Here is a 20,659-nt window from a genome sequence, read left to right on the forward strand (position 1 = left end):
GAAAAGAGATTACTGATGGGGGATATGATAGAGGACTATAAAATCATGAATGGTGTGGAGAAAAAGTGTCATTTACCCCTTCATATAACACAAGAACTAGGAGTCACCCAATGAAATTAATAGGCAATAGGTTTAAAACAAACACAAGGAAGCACTTCTTCAGACAATGCACAGTCAACCTGCGGAACTCATTGCCAGGGGATGTTAAAGGCTAAAAGTATAACTGGATTTTAAAAAGTATTAAATAAGTCATGGAGTATAGGTCCATCAATGGCTATCAGCCAAGATGGTCATGGACATAACCCCTTGCTCTGGATGTTCCTAAACCTCGGACAGCTAGAAGCTGGAACTGGATGACAGGGGACAGATCACTCGATAAATTGCCCTGTTTTGTTCACTTCCTCTGAAGCATCTGACATTGGCCACTGTCAAAAGACAGGATACTGGGCTAGATGGACCATTGGTCTGACCTAGTATGGCCATCCTTATTTTCTTATGTATTTACCTGTGAAAGTTTTATACATAGTCCATTGTCCCAGTCCAGCAAACTACTGAAGCGTGTGTTTAACTTTCAATTGAATTTGAATTAGACTATTTATGTGCTAAAAGTTAAGCATACCAAGTGCTTGGTAGATCAGAAGTTCTGTGATATTATTTGAGTAATGACTAGAATTTGCTGGGCTCTATATTGGAGGCTGTACCTAATCATCATCAACAATTACTTGTGCACTAGTAAAGAAAACCTATGCCAGAGAAGGTGGAGGTAGAAAAGAAACAAGGCAAATCAGAGGAATAAATAAGCTTTCAGCCTGATATACATTATAGAATTTTTTAAAAAGCTATGGTCTGAAAAGCCCAACACAGGATCGGATTGACCATTGGATTACATCAGTTTTACACTGGCATGACCCAATGAAATCAATTAACAGAGTCACACCACTGTAAAACTGGTGTGACAGAGTGATACATCTCTACCCCGATATAACGCTGTCCTAGGGAGACAAAAAATCTTACCGCGTTATAGGTGAAACCGCGTTATATCGAACTTGGTTTGATCCGCCAGATCATGCAGCCCCACCCCCCCGGAGCACTGCTTTACCGCGTTATATCGGGGTAGAGGTGTAAATCAGGCCCAAAGCCACTAAACTCTTCAAGACAGATTGTGAGAGTGCCATGTCCACTGCTCACTTATTCCTGGTATATCTATTTAACACGTTCAGGGCCCTACAGGACCCCGAAGGACTTAGCCAGTGACGAACACACTGCTGGTATTGTCTGTGAAACAACAGCAGTTACAGATATTCCATGGCAGTCACTGAGAATGCAAGGTAATGACCCACACCTACTTTGTTAACTTTGTTTTGGGCTCTAATCTTACTTTCAAATTTTCTGTAAATGGCTCCTCTCCTGCAACCTGAGACCCTTTGGTTTTACACTGTGTTCAAATGCAAATCCCTCAGATTACACATGGGAGCTTTTAACATGCTTATTTATAGCCCAGCAGATGGGTTTGATGTCATAAACAAACCACTCCCTGTTACCAAGTTACAGATACCTTCTAATTTTTTCCTTCTCTAGTGAATACTCTCTGTCCTAGCTCTGCCCAACTTCTCATCTGAATCCAATGCAGTTAAAATTATTGGCTCCAATTTTTATTTACACTAAGGGTGCTTTCCACCACTCCGGTCACGTAAAAGGGGCTTTAATATGGGTGAAGGTGTAATGAATACCCACTCCAAGACCCCCTTTTCACTGCCACAGTTGTATAAAGGAGGCATTAGTGCATTACAGAGCTACACCAATTTACACAAGTTGAGGATCTGACCCACTATGATCAATTAAACCCAATATGCAAGGTTAAATACCTAGGAGGATGCATACACTAAAAAGTGGACCATTTCACCATGGAGGAGCAGAGCTACTGTTTCCAAGGCACATACAGTACTATAGCAATCCAGGGTCCAATGGGTTTTGATTAAAGATTGAGTAGCAAGACCTAAAGAAAAGATGGGTGGATATATGGTAAAGCTGATCCTGTATAGCAGGCCTTGTTTTTCTACATCTGAGGTTCAGGTTGCAAGTTCACTGCCTTGTCTTTGACTGTAACCTGGCGAAGGACAGAGAAACCATGCACAGCACATTCCACTTACATCTGTGTGACTTTACAGTAGGGTTATGCAGGGCCCTATTTATTTAGTAGGGAAACTGCAGGACTTCACACAAGGCCACTATAAGTTTGCAGAGCAGCGTTCGTGAAAGTTGTGTGAATTTGTTCCTTCCACAGCATGCTAGAGGTGATCATTTAAAGCATGAAGAGTCATGCCCTCTGTTTTTTTATTTTTTAATTTATAGTCAAATCTATGCCAGTCATCACCAAATTATCTGTGTACCTCAGATATATTGGGCTTGTATATGCTCCTGAACTATTTCCTAAATAGTAATGCTTGATGCAGTTCACTGTTATGCTGTAAGTGTTAGTGTAAGTATTAGAAAGATATCATACCATAAACACCGAGAATAACTTGAGTCAAAATAAAGATGATCCCTATCTTTATTATCTACATGGGATCAAACTTTAGTTGTCCAGGGTAATGTAATGACACCGTGACACTGGCAGGCCAAGTGCCAGCTCATGCCAAAGTCCCCATATCTCAACTAGACACTAACAGATAAACATAGCTGTAATCTGTCTGGCTCACTTGTGGATTGATATTGATAAAATAGGTATTAGAATTATAAGAAAGAATTTAGTGTTTAGAGTTTAGATTTGTTTGAACACTTGTGAGATGCTGCATGCTTTAATCTTACTTGTAATATCTGTGTTCCATGTTGTAATGTAATATATTTGAACGGTTGTATTGTGAGTCTCTGTGACTGAAGGAGAAGACCCATCAATACCAGACAGGCTATGAGTGGTTCTTACAATTGGAAACTCCTCACATCGGGATTGAGGAATCGTCAACAAAAGGACTAAAAACTTATTGCTGTTCTGCTCTACTCCCTGCGAAGAGGAGTCATGCAAGTGGACTCATCCCGTCAGATGAGTTTGCACCTCACATCACATAGCAGGAAGGGGATAAAAACCTTGAACAAATGCAACTAGGTATCTCTATGCTGCTTGGAGATGCTGGGTCAGCAAGCTGTTTCTAGGCATAAACAAGAGATCCCCAGCAGCTTCGCCAGGTTAGCCCTAAAGGACAAATAGAACTTGATGATTATAGAAGCCTATAGACTTTTGAAAACCTAAGACTGGAACTCATTTGTGTATCTATGTTAGCTTGCTTTAACCTTGTAAATAACTCTCTAATTTCCTTTTCCTATTTAATAAATCTTCATATAATTTACCATAGGATTGGCTACAAGCATTGTCTTTGGTGTGAGACCTGAAGTGCAACTGACCTGGGGTAAGTGACTGGTCCTTTGGGATTAGGAGTAACCTGAATATTGCTGTGATTCTTGGTGTAAGGGACCATCTACAACAGAGATACACTCACCTGGGTGGCAAGACAGACTGGAGTGCCCAAGGGGACTATCTGTGACTCCATGTTAAGGCTGTTAAAGTGCTTGAGGAATTTGCACTTGGAACCCACAATCTGTCCTGTGGTTGGCCTAGAGGACCAGAATTTCTCTAACATCACGTACCGTATGAAAAGCTATTGTGACAGATGCCCTAGAAGTGAACTCGGAAATGGATTTAGTTTGAATTTTATAGCCCTAATAGTCAATATTTTATCATGTTTTGTAGTTCTCTTTCATATTTTTCTACTGCTTTAATGAAAAAAATAAAACCGCATTCTCATAGCTGTTAACCAAAGGGTTTACAGCCTAAAGAAAAGAGCATTGCCTTATATTTCAATGGCACAAAGTTTAAATCCTGTTATTAAACTTTTATTAAAACTGACTTGAATGGGAGCTCTGTCTGAGTAAAGAGAGTAAAGACTTAGGAACTTGGCCCAATGCAAGGGACACTCAGACAGATGTTCTGTAGTTCCAGACTGATAGGCTGAGTTGCAGAAATTAGGTTTTTTACTTGGTCTATAAGTGATGCTTCTGCATCTTCAATACATCAGTCTGGAACATATTATGGACTTCATTGATTTTATTGGAGCGTTCCTGGCATTCATAGCATTGTTATGATTACCTTTAACCTGGATCTGTTTCCTCACAGTTATAAGTCGGAGCAATCATTAACCGATGTATTAGCTTTTCAACCCTCTTTCTGACATTTCTCTTTGTTTTGGAACATAGTGGAGCTTTATCTGGGAAACTTGACAGAGATAGGGTGGGACTTTGAACCTTTGGAGCCAGGTTCATTATTTTTATATATTTCTATATGTCATTTCAAATAAAAGATGTCTATAAGCAAGCTGTTGGCACCTGGATAATTCATGAAACTCACAATCTACATAGGGATAACCATGTAGCAATATGATAATACATTCAATTGTTTTGATAGCTAGTAAGCCAGGCAGCAGAATATACCCCATTCCACTCCACTCAAACCTCATACCCTCCCCTTCCCACAACTAACACTCTATCAAATAAATTGGTTCTATATATCACTTATGTGCTCACAAGTAACTGTTACTCCTCCCAATGTAAGATGTGCTCAACTATATTTTGAGCAGAATTAAAAATTAAACAAACTGCACACATGGCCTGGTGGATAAAGAACTGGTCTTGGAGTTAGGAGACCTGAGTTCTAAGCATAGTTCTGCTTTTAACCAGCTATGTGACCTTTAGTAATTCACTTCATCTCTCTGTGCTTCGATTTCCCATTCCAGCCTAAGTCTGCCAGCTCTTCCGGGGGGATGGTCTTTTACTATGAGTTTGTACATTGCCTATCACAGTGGGTTTCAGATCTCAATTGGGCCCTCTATAATTTACAGCCTAAAGAATAGAGCATCTGTATTATAGGTGGTGATTGGAAATAAAGTTTCAATAAACTGCTGACTGGCAATAGCTAGGCAAATGGCCTACTAAAGATTAATTATCAATTTGTTCATTTATATGAACAAAACAAAACAGACCCTTAAAGCCTACAAAGTTATCCTGCAAATTGGACACAGCTAATCTATGGAATCTTGTGTTCCTTTGTTATTACCCTTGACTTCCACCCCCCATGCTGTGTTCCTCTCCCATCTTGTCCCTATTTAGGCCCCAATCTTGCAAAAAGCTCCATCTGGGTGAACCTTTGCACTTGGAACTCACTGCAGGATCTGGGTCTTAGGACCATAAACTCTTTGATGTGAGGACTGGCTTGTACTATAGATCTGTGCTATTTCCAAAACAACGGGGCCACAATCTCCAAGGAATTACTGTAATATATAACAGCAGTAATAACTAGTAAACACTTACCTTTACAAACAAAGCACTTAATATGAAAATATTTGTTCTGAACTCTCAAAACTTCCCCTTTGCATGGGTTTCCACAGTTATTGCAGAGAATTGCTGTACCTGATGGTTTCTCCAGGTGGCTATGTACAGCCTGTGGTTGAGAAACTGTAAAGAAAGACAAGTTGTATAAGAACATACAGCAGATTAAAAACTTCTGCTGGACAAATTACATAAAATGATGGTCTTATTAGACAAACAAATAATGAAAATTGACATTTCAGTCAAAACATGCCATGAACATGACTCCCGGGCCAAAATGGTCTCACTTTCTGGTGTTGGCCAGCTCCTGTAGTGGTCTTTTTAAACTTTATTTTAATTGAATTTGCTTTAGAGTCATATGTCAGTATAAACAGTCTGCTCACCAATTTAAAGCATCACTGCTGATTTTCACTTCCATTTAGGTTACCACCGCAATAATGAAAAAGAATTGTACACGGCTTATGAATTTCACAACCAACTTGAACAAAAACATTTTGGATCAAGGGTTGTATAAAGAGAACTATACAAAAAACTGGTAAAACATTTTTTTGAAAATTCAACTGCCTTTTTCCCCCCCCAGTTTGCATCACACTGTTTAATTACAATTTTAAATTAAATATTTTGTCAATTTCAAAAAAAAAAAAAAATCAAATCAACCAGCTCTAGTTACAAATTATTTTCTGAAACTGATGTGTCACACATCTCAAGCACCTGATTCCGCCCCAGACTGCAAGCAATTACAAAAGACTTTCCTTTAGCTCAGTTGATAAGTGCTTATGCTTTTATAACCAGAGGATCTAAATTCTGTTTCCACAGATTACATGAAATTCCAGATAAGCATGCTGTACAATAAACATAACCATGAACTAATATGTGCCCACTTATTTGTTACAGTAGTATTATGCGATGAAAGATACTGAAGATACTACAAAAATATTGTAAAGTTTCCCTAACTTTTGAATGCTGAGCTCCTCCTCAGCCAAATAAAACCAATTGCACTCTTCCTCTTCCTGCAGCCTCATCATGCATTGTTAAAAGCCTACACATATTAATTGTGCATCCTCCATGTGCCCTCTCATGGCTAGTCTTTTTGGTGCCTTCCTCCACATCCTCCTAAACACAACTCTTTGGAAAACACTGGCATAGATCTTCAGATGACCCTTTCCCCCCTCTGTTACATGCTTTGATGAGAATTTAAATAGCTTAAAATGTTGACATATAAAGTACCATCATTAGCTATTTTTCATGGGTACTGCAAACTCAGAGAGATGTCTCTACATCAGTTGCACTTGCTTTATGTTTGAAGGTTTCTTTGTAACCATGACAGACTTTTTTCAAACTAAGGATGAGAATCTGGAGAAGAACTAAGAGGCCTGTACTCCCAACTACTCCTTCGCCCACGTTAATCCCACAGTTTGGAAAACACCAATGTACTGTATATAGCAAATTTCCAGCCAGGAGACACAGAAAGTTTTGGGAACTTTAAAGAATGTTAAGCACTATGACATTACTACAGAGTTCTGATGTGGTACATGCTTGGTAACCTTGGTACTCATATAATTGTTCTTAGTCAGCAGACACTTTCTTCGGTATGTGGCACAGAAGTATCAAGATAGTGATTAATTTATTACTACATTAAAATACATTTGAAGCCACTGAAGGAATAACTATAATAAATATGACTTGGTGAGTGGAGCTCTGATCTCACTTATTGACATCCAGAGCAAATGTTCTCAGCTGATAAGTCAAAATATGATTGCTTCTAACCAATAGTTTGCAAACTCAAATTGAAATGTGGGTGTGGAGAGGAAAATCACACTGCAATTTGCCCCTTACATCATCACTAGTGATAAAGAGTCTGCAATCAGAACTTCATTGACAACTCTGTGGCAGAAAAGTAAGACAGTTACATAGTAGCTTTGCTCATCATAGCCACATACAACAAATATGGATTCTTCTATCTCAAAATTTGCTAACATAAAGACCAGGATAAAATTTTTACAAGTGCCTAAATCTCTAGGAGCCGAAGTCTCAGTAAAAGTTAAGGGAACTTAGCCAATTGAACCTATAGCAGAATTTCTGGCAAGCAAGACATAACCACTGATGTTGGAATCGATCCAGGATAGTGGGGTTAAAATACTTCTTCTCATATAAAGTATCATGTACTCTTGCAAATCAGATTCTATGCTAAACAACATATCCAGGCACTTTCTTCAAACTCCCAGGCACAGTCACTCTTTTAGAATAGTGAAAAACAGAGGAAAGATGTTGTTCTGCTTTCCCAGAAGTATATATCAAAATGTTGAGCAAGGTATTTATTATGAAACATGCAACTAACTAGTCATTTGTATTGCAAATACTTAATACTGGAGGAAGGATCCTGCACTGGAAGAGAGATGATCTAACAGGTGTTTTCTATTTCTAATCTCTAAAAGCCAAAGCCTGCAAACTTCTCCTCACACAAGTATTCATGTGAAGACTACTCACTTGAGTAAGGATTTTTATGATTAAGCTGTAAATTTACATATAAAAGAAATGTGTGCAATATGCTAGGGATGCATGCATAAACTTTGTTTTTCTACGTTATGTGACTTTCAGTCAAAGTTATTTTTCTATTACATTTAGTAAATAGTACACTGAACGTTCAAGCTCGTCAGCACTGAAGGTAAATGTCATTTTAAATCAACTTAAATCTTATTGTGATAAAAACAAACAAATACACCCCAAAAGCAACTCCCCACCCACTCTTTACTCTGTGTATGTTCCAGGTTAAAAATAGTTGATAGGTTAGTGTAAAAAAGCGATTCTAAGGGTCTTTATCCTGTGCATCATGGTAACAAATTAAGGCTGTAATCCTGCTGTCCTTCTCCAAGCAAATGCCTATTGACTTCAACAAGAGATGCAAGTACAGTATATGAAGGCTGCAGAACTGAGCTCATTTAGGCTAGCAAAATATTGAGCAAATTAAAAATTTGCTGCCATCTTGTGATTTAAAATAGAAATTGCACCTATTAGGTTGTTTATGCAAAAGAGCATTCCAAAGAATTATAGGAAATGTTGAACACAAACTTTCTAGTCCTTGTAATTTTGCTACAGTACATTTATTATTTTTACATTTTAATATGTTAGGTAACAGTGTCTATGGACTGAATTATTAACAAATTGTAACAGGCTTGTATTTAACTCGCCACACCCATAGTAGTTTTCCCACCTGGCAACATTAATACAGGGAACTCATAGAGTGAACAAGGGAGAGTAAATTACATACTGAATGTCCCTCTTCTTACTTGAGGGATTCAGCAAATCATTCTAAAACTGGGTGTTTTTTCCTCCAAAGTGTTTCCAGTTCAGCTTTTAAAAGTTTCCATACACTCTCACAAGAAGAAAACAAATGCAACTTAAAAATAAACTGATCAGTGGTGTTATGTCCTCTCATATTGACCAATAAATAAATTAAATTAAATTAAATCAAATCATAAATAAATTAAATAAATTAGTAAAAGTGCTATCAGCCAATTACCCCTTAATTTTCCTTTATAACTATTTCAGGGCTAAAAGTTGTCTCCCTGTATTTACTCTAACGCTCTGATCCTCCAAATACTTGTGCATGTAACTTTGTATGTAGCAGTTTTTCAGAGCAGAAAGACATTAATGCAGTCAACCATGCAGATGTTTCCTCTGCGTGAAAATTATGAACATCTTTTCTAGTAAATAACTAGAGATTTTTATCAAAGGGTTTCCTCATTTGGAATTGGCTGTAACTGCTGCTTGAACTCTGGACGCTTACACGGAAATTTCATGTAGTGTTTGTTAAAAAGAAACACTATGAAAAGGTTGTTGTCAACTGCACCCGTGCTTACAGTCCCACCTCCTTTGGGGCAGCCAGACTTACTGCAGATTGTTTCCCTTGAATGCTAGCATTGATTCAGAAATGTGCATTAGGGCCAAGTGCTCTGCATAGCTCCATGTAATACCTAGCCTGCAATGTAACTGGGAATCAACACAGTAGCCTTTTTTGTTACAGTAGGACTCAAAAAAAAAAAAAAGAGGCGGGGGGTAGGGGGGAACCTATCTGGCATATCTTTTTGATGTCTTAGCATATTTTGTTTAACAATAGTTTCCAAGCCAGGAGTGGAAATGAAAAGTAAAGAAGAATTATATTTAGCTAAAGCACAGGTATGCAACAAACTGTAAAACAACTACACCTCTACCCTGATATAATGCGACCCGATATAACATGAATTCGGATATAACGCGGTAAAGCAGCACTCCGGGAGGGCGGGGCTGTGCACTCCAGCAGATCAAATCAAGTTCGATATAACGTGGTTTCACCTATAACGCGGTAAGATTTTTTGGCTCCCGAGGATAGCGTTATATTGGGGTAGAGGTGTATAACTTTTTGCTTGCATTCCATTTTTTAAATCTCACAAGGATGCATTTGACATTCAAAAATAATCATGTTAAATAAGCATGAATGAACAAACAACAAAAACTAACAGGGTGCTTTATTTTCCTCTCCATTCAAAAGGAATTAATTAATTTAATACATTAATTCTGATCAGTGTTTCACCCAACATTCTCTGTGGATACAATCTCTGTGGGGTCATAATAAAACTATGTTTCTTCATAGAGTTTAATTAAACATTGTCTCTTTCATCTGGAATAACAATGATAGAACATGAGAAATAACTCCTTCATATAGAGAACTCTTCTTTTATTCAAGTTCTACTACATTTTTAACTTACATTCATTTCAATAAAGTTTTGAATCCAGTCTCTTTATATAGTAATTCTGATCCTTTTACTTTTGTTTGTATGTGTCAAAGTTTAGCTTCAAAGTGTATGAGGATGCTCCATCAACATATTTTGTTAGCAATATGCTGTCATCCCTTGTGGAGTTTAATGATTATACAGTATATTAGGACATTTACCGTAGCATCCTCCTGATTAAAGTTCTCATTAAAGTTTGAATGATCACATACTTTTCCTAGCTTGCTGAATTGAATGGAATTTGAAATTCACCTTTATTTACTCTACACTTAAAATAGCCTCTGCTCAATTGAAATATAGAGGGACCCCTTGTTGTGTTGGTGATGATAGTATGCATGGAGCCCAAAATCTTGCCAATGTTCTGCTGTGCCTGGGTCTGGTACCTCCACAGGTCTGGATGAGGAAGCAGATTATAACTACCCATATTAGAAAGTCACTGATGGTTTGTGCATCCTTACTCGCTTCTTCAAAGCCCCAGGAAGAATTTCCTGTACGCATATTCACAAGAAAATCAACAGATTATAAAGAAACGAGTAAGAGTAGAACACATTTCCAGAGCATTGCCACATGGGCACTATCTGGTGCCGGGAACTTTATTGCTGATATTCTTGCTAAATATCCATGTGACAGGACACCCTGATCACTGACAGTGCTGCAGCCTGGGGAAGGCTGCAGGCCCAGCTGAGGGCAATTATATATTTTCTGGTGTGGGGGCTGTGAGCACCTGGGTGGCAATCACTGGGCTAACCAGGTAACTGGGGAGAATATAAGGGGAGGAAACAGGAAGCAAGAGGAGCTCAGGAGGAAGCTCAGAGAGAATCTGGGCTCGGAAGTGAGGGATGTAGGGAAGCCTACCTTGCTGTAAGCGTGTATTGCACAATTATTACTATGTAAGAGGGAAATAAATACACACATTGGTGTAAGATAAACAGCCCGGTGTACGTGTTTGTGACCAGAAAACCATCTGAACTGGCCAGTGAGGTTCACTGGGTAGCGATGGAGATGTCCTGTGACAATCCAGTATCAACGTATTTCTGATATCAAAACTCAGACAGCCACCGAAATCACAGGTTACCTACTGAGTACCCAGCAGGAGTGAGGTGCTGCTCCAATTAATTCTAGTATTAAATAAGGTTTATTGAATTAGCAGTGACTCATTGAAAAGAAGTAAGATTTTCACTCACATAAAACTGTTTATATGACCATCTATATGGCCCTGATAAGACTGATCCTGGAATACTGCATGAGTTTTGCACACCTTAATGCTGGAAATATAAAGATGAATTGGAGGAGTACATTATTAGGGCAGTTGAGGTATTGATTTATATTGAGGGAGAAAAGTAATTCAATATGTATAATATGGTTGAGCCACAACTGAAGAGATATGGGATAATTTGACTAAGCAATGACTGAGGGAAGACAAGGAGAATCATCTACAAATATCTAAAGTCTGGAGAGGAATTATTTAGAGGACCAAAGTGGGCATTACTAGAAATGGGACTATTTTTTTAAAAAAAGATAATTAATGTTAAATATCAGGAAAAAAAGTCCTGATCATGAAATATATCGATATTAGACTGGGAATTGGAGATTGGAAATGTTTGGGAGCCACGTTATTTGGGAAATATAAAATTAAGTTGATGAATGGACTAGATAGTTTGCTGTGGGGACTATCCTGCAATGGCAGAGTGGTGCATTAGGAATTTCATGGATGTTTTCCATTTAATGACGTTTACTCTTCATAGAACAGTTTTTCAAAGTAGTTATTTAATAACCTTTAAACCACACCAATATTCATGTGAGATATTACATGAATAAACTTTTCCATCCCTAAAGAACAAGTTCCCATTATCCTAAAAATACGTTTCACAGTACTGGAGATGTGCTACTTCTCACAGCACGGAAACTCTGCTGATTGCCACATGGATGGTGTATAGCACAGCTATACATTCCTCCATAGCCATCCCATCCATAACTGACCATTTTCTACCCAGGAAATGGAAAAATTTGGGGGGAACAAAAATTAATAGCTAAACCGAGCATAAAGGTTTAAAAGAATCAATGTCCATTCCCTAGTTCATATGAAAATATGAATAACAAAACAGATACAGGCAGCACTCCCAGCTTTGAACACCAATGAGCATCTCTAGTGATGAATACTACTGCACACGTCTGGATGCATAGAAAGTGGCTCAATACTATCAACATCAAACTGTTGCATCACTAGGACTAGAAGTCGGCACCAAAATGCAAAGTAGATAAATGAGAGATGGGAATGCCATTCATTCATTAAATGTTCGAAAGACAAATGTCTTAGGGCCCTAACCTAGGGTGTGAGAGACCCAAGATCAATTGCCAGCTCTGCCACAGACTTCCTGTGTGACTTTGGGCACGTTCCTTAGGTCCAGATTTTCAAAAGTTATTTAGGTGCCTTAAGAAAAAAAAAAAATAACGATGGACATTAAACACCTTGCACTTTTGAAAATCCCACTAGGTGCCCAACTGCATCTTTAGACAGCTAAATACCTTTGAAAATCTGGCGCTTAGCCTCTCTCTGCCTTAGTTTCACATCTGCAAAACAAAGTACTACACAGTACTTCCCTACCTCACAAGAGGCTTGTGAGAATAAATACAGTAGAGACTGTGAGGTGCATACTATGGTAGTGATGGCCAGATAAGCACCTAAAATAGATTTTTCCTTTAAAAATCCTTGAGACCCTCTGGAACTTTGCTGGGTACTGGGGATGTCCCTCTAACCCTTCGGCAGAGGCTGCAGAGCAGAGCCCCTGCATAGATGCTACTCCAGCCTTCATCGCCTTTGTGCTTCCTTTCCCTCGCCACTGAAGGGTGGAGGAAGGGAGAAGGGCTAAGGGATCATGGAGTGGTGACTCCTGCAGGCCTCCCCATCCCTCCCTCTCAAGCCCCAAAACATATTATCAATCAGCTAGAGGTTTATGTTCACAGCCTTTTTCAAGATAACCCTCTCATGTTAATTGTCCCCTCAAAAGATTTTTCCATCTTAAATTTGACAGTAAAATAGATAGTTAGAGAAGTTTGTCAACTTGGCAACGACCCATCCACAAAAAGACCTCAAAATTGCATCCAGTTCTCTGGGGGTTTGAAATCTGACCACTTTACTGTATACTAACTACTGACTTTCTAAAGAAATCTTTTATACTGACGTTCAAGTAGTGTACTTTCTGAAAAGCAGGGTACAGTTCTTCCAAGGAATTCTTGTCAGTTGTTCCAACACTGCACCGCAGTGAAGTAAGCAGCATTAGTCTTTGTTTTGCACAGTTTATCTGACATATTTCTTTGCAGTGCAATGAACTACATAGAAAAAAACCCAAACAAACTTCATGTTCAATGAAGTCTCTAATTCTTTTCTAAAACTAAAATACAGTAATTTAATTTATTAATCCAAAAGGGTCCAGATTAGCAATCTTATATCTACATAGTGCAAAGAAATTAAATATTCATTATTAATAACTGGTTATAGTATCTCTTCCCAAGGCAACTAACAAAAGGTTTTGAAGTCTCATTCAGTACTGGCTAAGGATCAAAATCAAGTCATAGATTTACAGTGTAGGCTGGCACAGGAGACCAGATTCTTAAAACTGTAAGACTGAAACACCATGTGACATTACTACTGATTCCTGAGTACTTTGCATGGGAGATAGCAGGAAAAAGGGAGACAGGTTACCTTGCACAATGCAAAATAGGCTAGTGCAAACACACACAGTAAGATACAGAGTACAGTGCAAAGTGCTCAGTGCCAAACAGTTTCAAATCTGCCCATATGTTCACATGCAAGATACACAATACACTGCAAGGAGGCTAGCGCAAACAAACCCGTTACATTTATGATTAAATAAATGTCTTTAACATTCATCAGTTCAGTTAATATGACCCTCTGCTAGTTTTCAACATAAATTGTGGATTTGTATATTTTTAGTGAGTTTGCACTGCATAAGGATACTGAACAACACTCCCAATGTAGCTGCATAAAGCACAACACTTTTTGACAATAGGATTTAGTATGAGATTTTAAAACAAGTAATAAGTTAAATAAAGCCATGGAGTTTTAAAATGTATCACCCATTCAACTATCAACATGAAATTCAGTTAACAGAGTCATGCTAATTTGTAACTCAGTATTTTTCCAATTAACAAGAATATTTAGCACAACTTAAAATAAAGCAGTTCACATTTAACCATACTTCTGCACTCTGCAACACTTACATGCAATAGTACATTCTAATGACAATACACTTAACAATTTAATCAGAAAATTCCAAATGAGAGGCGAGTCATTTCTTGTGTAAATCCCCCAAATGTGGAGTCGTCACATTGTACCTGTATCCTCTGGCATTCCAGCATTAATTCAGTCGGTGACACAAGAAATACTGCCAGGCATATCACCACTCCAAGTACCTATAATCTGCAAGGAGCACAGTTAAAGCACTTGTTGAACAAGTGAATTTGAAGAGTACTTCAACGGACGAGTGAAACTGCAGCAGCGCTCTGCCACTGGAGCTCCTTCCTGAGAGAAATGTGGCAAGGGTCATATGACTCCTGCAGCTCCCACACATAAACAGGATTATAGCCAAGAACTTACTGCCTAGTAAAAATAGAACTCTACAGAGGCCTCAAAATTCTCACATTCACAGGACATCCATCACTTAGGAACAGGCCCAAATATACGTTGGCCTTAGTGTTGTTATCCTTTTTGACCCAAGCAGGTAGCCAAAAATTCAGGATCTAGTAGGTTGTTCCAGTTAGGAGGAGAAATTGGTGACAGTCAGGTATTTCTCTGATGAAGTTTTGCTTATTTACAAAGAATGTACGAAGTCCCATGTCTCTGAACACAGAAGGAATCAAAGAGCAGGAAACAGCTTCTTTTGCTCACAGCACCAAAAAATATACTTTTCCGCCTGAACCCCTGGCCCATTCATCATGCTTTCAGCTGCTCCTTCGGGCTGTCTGTGTGACTTCCTGGCCTTCTGTGGTCTACCTTTTATCCACACATATACACGCCTACCCACCCTGATCCAAAACAATATGAAGCAAAGCCTCTCCGTCCACACAGTCCAAAACTCCTCAGTGCATTCACATAACCCTTTGTCTCAGGTGGGGGCCTGTGACTAACATGTCCCTACAGTTAAGTTAACTGAAGAGTACATACACCCCCATCAAACTCAGCAAGGTTTTAACCTGACCACTAACAAAGTTTCACCCAACTCATGCAAACCATAGTACTGTGTGTATCCACCAAGATCACTCTCTACAGCAGATAAACAACAACAAGGATAATGAGCTCCTAGTGAAAAGAGAGGAGCAGAACACTTGGACTAAACCTCTAAATAACTTGAGTTCGGGGTTGGTTGTGTTTGTGAAATTCATGGCCACAAAGACAAACATGCGCTGTGATTGTTGGCACCAAGGGAAACCTGCAAAATCTCTCCTGTTAGCGAGTATCCCTGCCTCTCCCAAACACATACACATCTACTCCCCAGCATGAACCACCACAACTAGCTCTTCAAGCGCTACTCCGCGCCATTCCACTCCAGCAGGCTCTTTTGGGAGCTACATGGTATAAAGAGCCCGCTAGGGACGCTGGTAGAACTCCCTTTTCTCTACAAACACATCAGACACCCTTACTCATGATGAGCAATACCTTACTTCATGAGTAGTCCCTTTGAAATCAATGGAGCTGCTAGCGGAGTAACTAATTACTGAATATTAGCAAGGTGGCAGCACCTTGCCGTAAAGGTTGCTTTTTCTTTATAAATTCCTAGAATTCCAGAAGAAGGTTGTGTTCAAAAATCGTCCGGCAGCCAGAAATTTATAGTACTGAAATTTATAGCACTACAGTACTCGTATGAGGTGAATTGAAAAATACTATTTATTTTGTTTCGTTTTTACAGTGAAAACATTTGTAATAAAAAATAATAATATAAAGTGAGCACTGTACACTTGGTACTCTGTGTTGTACTAGAAATCAATATATTTGAAAAATGTAGAAAAACATCCAAAAATATTTAATAACGTTCAATTGATATTTTATCGGGTAGCAGCGCAATTAATCATAATTAATTTTTTAATTGGGATTAATTTTTTTGAGTTAATCTCGTGAGTTAACTGCGATTAATTGACATTAAATATATGCCATTATTATTTAAGTCAATCTGTCTTGGTAAGTTTCTAGATATTATTATATCAATGAATGAATGAATGGTTATGACAACATAATTAAAACTGGGGTGAGGGGCTTTTAAAAAAACAACAAAAAACCTAAAAACAAAACACGCTTCCCCTCCATCTTTCAAATATATACAGTACCTACTTAATTATGATTAACCATTGGGAATAATATACCAATGGTCGTGGTAGATTCTTCATCACTGACAATTTAAAAATCAAGATTGGATGTTATTCTTAAAAACATGCTCTAGTTCAAACAAAAAATAATTCAGGGAAATCCTATGACCTCTAATACAGGAGGTCAGACAAAATTATCCCAGTGGTCCCTTCTGGTCTTTTAATCTATGAATGTGTGATCAAGACAAAGGACATTTCTTGAGGTCTTGGTAGGAACGGCTGACAGTTCTTATATACTGCAGAAATCCCAGTGTACTAGATGGAAATGAGTAATTCTAACAAAGGGAGAAGCCCCTTGAAAAGGTTTCCCTTTGATATATTATTTACAGGAAATATCCATGATTTCATCAGTTATTAATAGAAACAGAGTAAAGCATATTGTTTTGTTAGTCCAGTACTGACTGCAGGGAATAGAACAACTATTATCACAGATTTATAGAAGATTAGAGTTGGAAGAGGCCTCAGGAAGTCATCTAGTCTAACCCTCTGCTCAAAGCAGGACCAACCCCAACTAAATCATCCCAGCCAGGGCTTTGTCAAGCCGGGCCTTAAAAACCTCTAAGGATGGAGAGTCCACCACCTCCCTAGGTAACCCATTCCAGCGCTTCACCACCAATTCTAGTGAAATAGTTCTTCCTAATATCCAACCTAGACCTCCCCCACTGCAACTTGAGACTATTGCTCCATGTTCTGTCACCTGCCACCATTGAGAACAGCCTAGCTCCATCCTCCTTGGAACCCCACTTCAGGTAGTTGAAGGCTGCTATCAAATCCCCCTTCACTCATCTCTTCTGCAGACTAAATAAGACCAGTTCCCACATCCTCTCTTCATAAGTCACATGCCCCAGCCCCCTAATCATTTTTGTTGTCCTCTGTTGGACTCTCTCCAATTTGTTCAACATCCTTTCTGTAACTGGGGGAGCAAAACTGGACGCAATACTCCAGATGTGGCCTGTGCTGAATAGAGGGGAATAATCACTTCCCTCGATCTTCTGGCAATGCTCCTACTAATACAGCCCAATATGCTGTTGGCCTTCTTGGCAACAAGGGCACACTGTTGACTCATATCCAGCTTCTTGTCCACTGTAATCCCCAGGTCCTTTTCTGCAGAACTGCTGCTTAGCCAGTCGGTCCCCAGCCTGTAGCAGTGCATGAGATTCTTCCATCCTAAATTCAGGACTCTGCACTTGTCCTTGTTGAACCTCATCAGATTTCTTTTGGCCCAATCCTCCAATTTGTCTAGGTCACTCTGGACCCTATCCTCACCTTCCAGTGTATCTACCTCTCCCCCCAGCAGTGTCATCCGCGAACTTGCTGAGGATGCAATCCATCCCATCATCCAGATCATTAATGAAGATGCTGAACAAAACTGGCCCCAGGACCGACCCCGGGGCACGCTGCTTGATACCGGCTGCCAACTAGACATCAAGCCATTGATCACTACCCGTTGAGCCCGACAATCTAGCCAGCTTTCTATCCATCTTATAGTCCATTCATCCAATCCATACTTTTTTAACTTGCTGGAAAGAATACTGTGGGAGACCATATCAAAAGCTTTGCTAAAGCCAAGATATGTCACATCCATCGCTTTCCCCATATCCACAGAGCCAATCAGGTTGGTCAGGCATGACTTGTCCTTGGTGAATCCACGTTGACTGTTCCTGATCACCTTCCTCTCCTCCAAGTGCTTCAAAATGGATTCCTTGAGGACCTGCTCCATGATTTTTCTGGGGACTGAGGTAAGGCTAACCAGTCTGTAGTTCCCTAGATTCTCCTTCTTCCCTTTTTTAAAGATGGGCACCATATTTGCCTTTTTCCAAACATCTGGGACCTCCACCAATTGCCATGAGTTTTCAAAGATAATAGCTAATGGCTCTGCAATCACATCAGCCAACTCCCTCAGCACCCTAGGATGCATTGCATCTGCCCCATGGACTTCTGCATGTCCAGTTTTCTAAACGGTCCTTAATCTGTTCTTTCACCACTGAGGGCTGCTCACCTCCTCCCCATACTATGCTGCCCAGTGCAGCAGTCCGGGAACTGACCTTGTCTGTGAAGACCAAGGCAAAAAAAATCATTGAGTACTTCAATTTTTTCCACATCATCTGTAACTAGGTTGCCTTCCCCATTCAGTAAGGGTCCCACACTTTCCCTGACCTTCTTCTTGTTACCCTTCACATTCCTTGCTAGCTGCAACTCCAAGTGTGCTTTGGCCTTTATGATTACACCCCTGCATGCTCAAGCAATATTTTTATACTCCTCCTTAGTCATCTGTCCAAGTTTCCACTTCTTGTAAGCTTCCTTTTATAATAATTATAAAGAAAGTCTTGCTGTAAAACAATCTCTCAGTGGTGAACACTTCAGTAAACTGAAACAAGACTGACCTGTCATCTGTAACTGGAGGCAGCCTCTGACTAACAATGGGCTGAAATCAGAACAGCCGATCCAAAAATCCCATCTCCTTCCCAGAACTTTTGGGTGTTCAAAATCCAGATTCAGGTCCAGATCAGAATGCTGTAGCTTGAGACCACTTCTGCTTCTAATTGACACAGTAAGTAACTGAACTCACTGCCAGGAACAGCTGAATGACACTTATAATTTACCTCATCTCTTTGGTTTTAGAATTATTCAATTTCTAAACTATAATTTATAGTTCTATACACACTAGCAGGTAGCAAATGCAACTGATGTCATAGACGTTAAAATCCTAAGGCAGTATGACTTTATTGTGTTAAATATTTATGTACTACCTACACTGGGCCATATCCTTCCTCCCATTACTCATATGAATAGTCCCTTTGAAGACACTGACAGATACTCTGGCTGGCACTGCAGGTGGCCCATTCAGTTTTCCCTGAGGTGCTTTCAGTTTGGCAGAAATGCAGAAAGCACTTTGCTAAACAGCAACACTCAGAAGGAACAAAAATTAATAGGCAGAAAATGTGCATGAGCTTTCGGAAAAAAAAAAATCACAGATCTTCCCCTGCTGTCAGTTTCATTCTCTATCAGAAGTCTGAACTATAAGTAAATAACCTGTATTTAGCTATTATACTATTTATGGTGCAGTCAAATAATGAACTAATTTGTATTTACAATTCTACTTACAACAGCATTTAATGTATATAATCTTGGAGCCTCCCCTGCAATCTCACAGTGTGGCTACTGCAAAGGCAAATCGTACTTCAAGAGCTTTAGGGCTGTCAGTGCTGTTTCAGTAAGGCGATGCCAGAGAAGTTATTACTCTCCATGAGCACAGGTGTGGAGGACGTACCACTGACTCAGCTGAGCTTGATAGGAAAGAACAGTGCCAATGATACAAACAAGAAAGTTCTTCAAGACACAGTGACAATATTCCTGCATTTGATGAACCATAAAAGCAAGCAGTCAGGGTTATGGACTTAGACTGATTTCACTCATTAAAGACTTTTTCAAACCAACCAAACTAGACACTTTTAATATCCTGACATTAAAAATGATAGCAATTTACAGGTATAATGAACACCAGCCATATAATCAACACTGCAGAAAAGGACGACCAACTCCATTCATTTTCTAATTTGCAGTCAAGTCCAGGGCACATTAGTAATGGCCTCACCATATCCCTTACCCATCTTCGTTGCAGGATCCACTTAACCAAGGTTACATTGCTCAGTTTGTTGCGTTTATTTTCTTTTTTGCATAAGTATCAGTAGATAGCTTAGCAATGAATTTAGGACAATGAACTGCAATTGACTGATGGGAATTCCTTATCATGGTAGCTGTGGTTTTAAATGATGTAGTTGTTTTTTAAACCTGTTCTGAAATAAATCCAGGGGTGAAAGTGAGCCGGTACAGGTGGTAAGGCGTACCGGTAAGAAGCCGGTACTGGCCCGTATGCAGCCCATGTTAAAGCGCTGCCACGGCAGTGCTTTAACGTTCCTGCCCCTTTTGCCTCCCCTGTTGGCGGCCCTGCCAGTAGGGTCCATACTGGCAGGGCCACCAATGGGGGGTGGGGAAGGGGAAGGGGCACCAACGTTAAAGCGCTACCGCGGCAAAGGACCCTCCTTAAAGCGCTGCCATGGCAGCGCTTTATCATCATTGCCCCTTCGCCCCCCGGGCCACCAACGGGGGGTGGGGGGCAAAAGGGCAGCTGC

At 39.5% G+C, this 20,659-nt stretch overlaps 1 protein-coding gene across 16 annotated transcripts in view; it reads right to left on the reverse strand.

The window, feature by feature from the left end:
• The window catches only part of ABLIM2 (actin binding LIM protein family member 2), a 201,994-nt gene that overhangs the window by 140,068 nt on the left and 41,267 nt on the right, over window positions 1-20,659 (reverse strand). For 15 of the 16 annotated variants that reach the window (XM_034772837.1, XM_034772835.1, XM_034772833.1 and 12 more), the window contains exons 1-2: window positions 14,502-14,694; window positions 5,359-5,502 (exon numbers count right to left, since the gene is read on the reverse strand). In XM_034772837.1, coding sequence (XP_034628728.1) covers window positions 5,359-5,502; window positions 14,502-14,517 — 160 coding nt within the window. In that variant the 5' untranslated portion in view covers window positions 14,518-14,694. Of the gene's footprint in view, window positions 1-5,358; window positions 5,503-14,501; window positions 14,695-20,659 lie in introns of those variants that run through there. The other variant, XM_034772825.1, reaches the window with a different exon arrangement.

The sequence above is a fragment of the Trachemys scripta genome, chromosome 5 (assembly GCF_013100865.1).
Source record: "Trachemys scripta elegans isolate TJP31775 chromosome 5, CAS_Tse_1.0, whole genome shotgun sequence".
Taxonomy (NCBI): Eukaryota; Metazoa; Chordata; order Testudines; family Emydidae; genus Trachemys; species Trachemys scripta.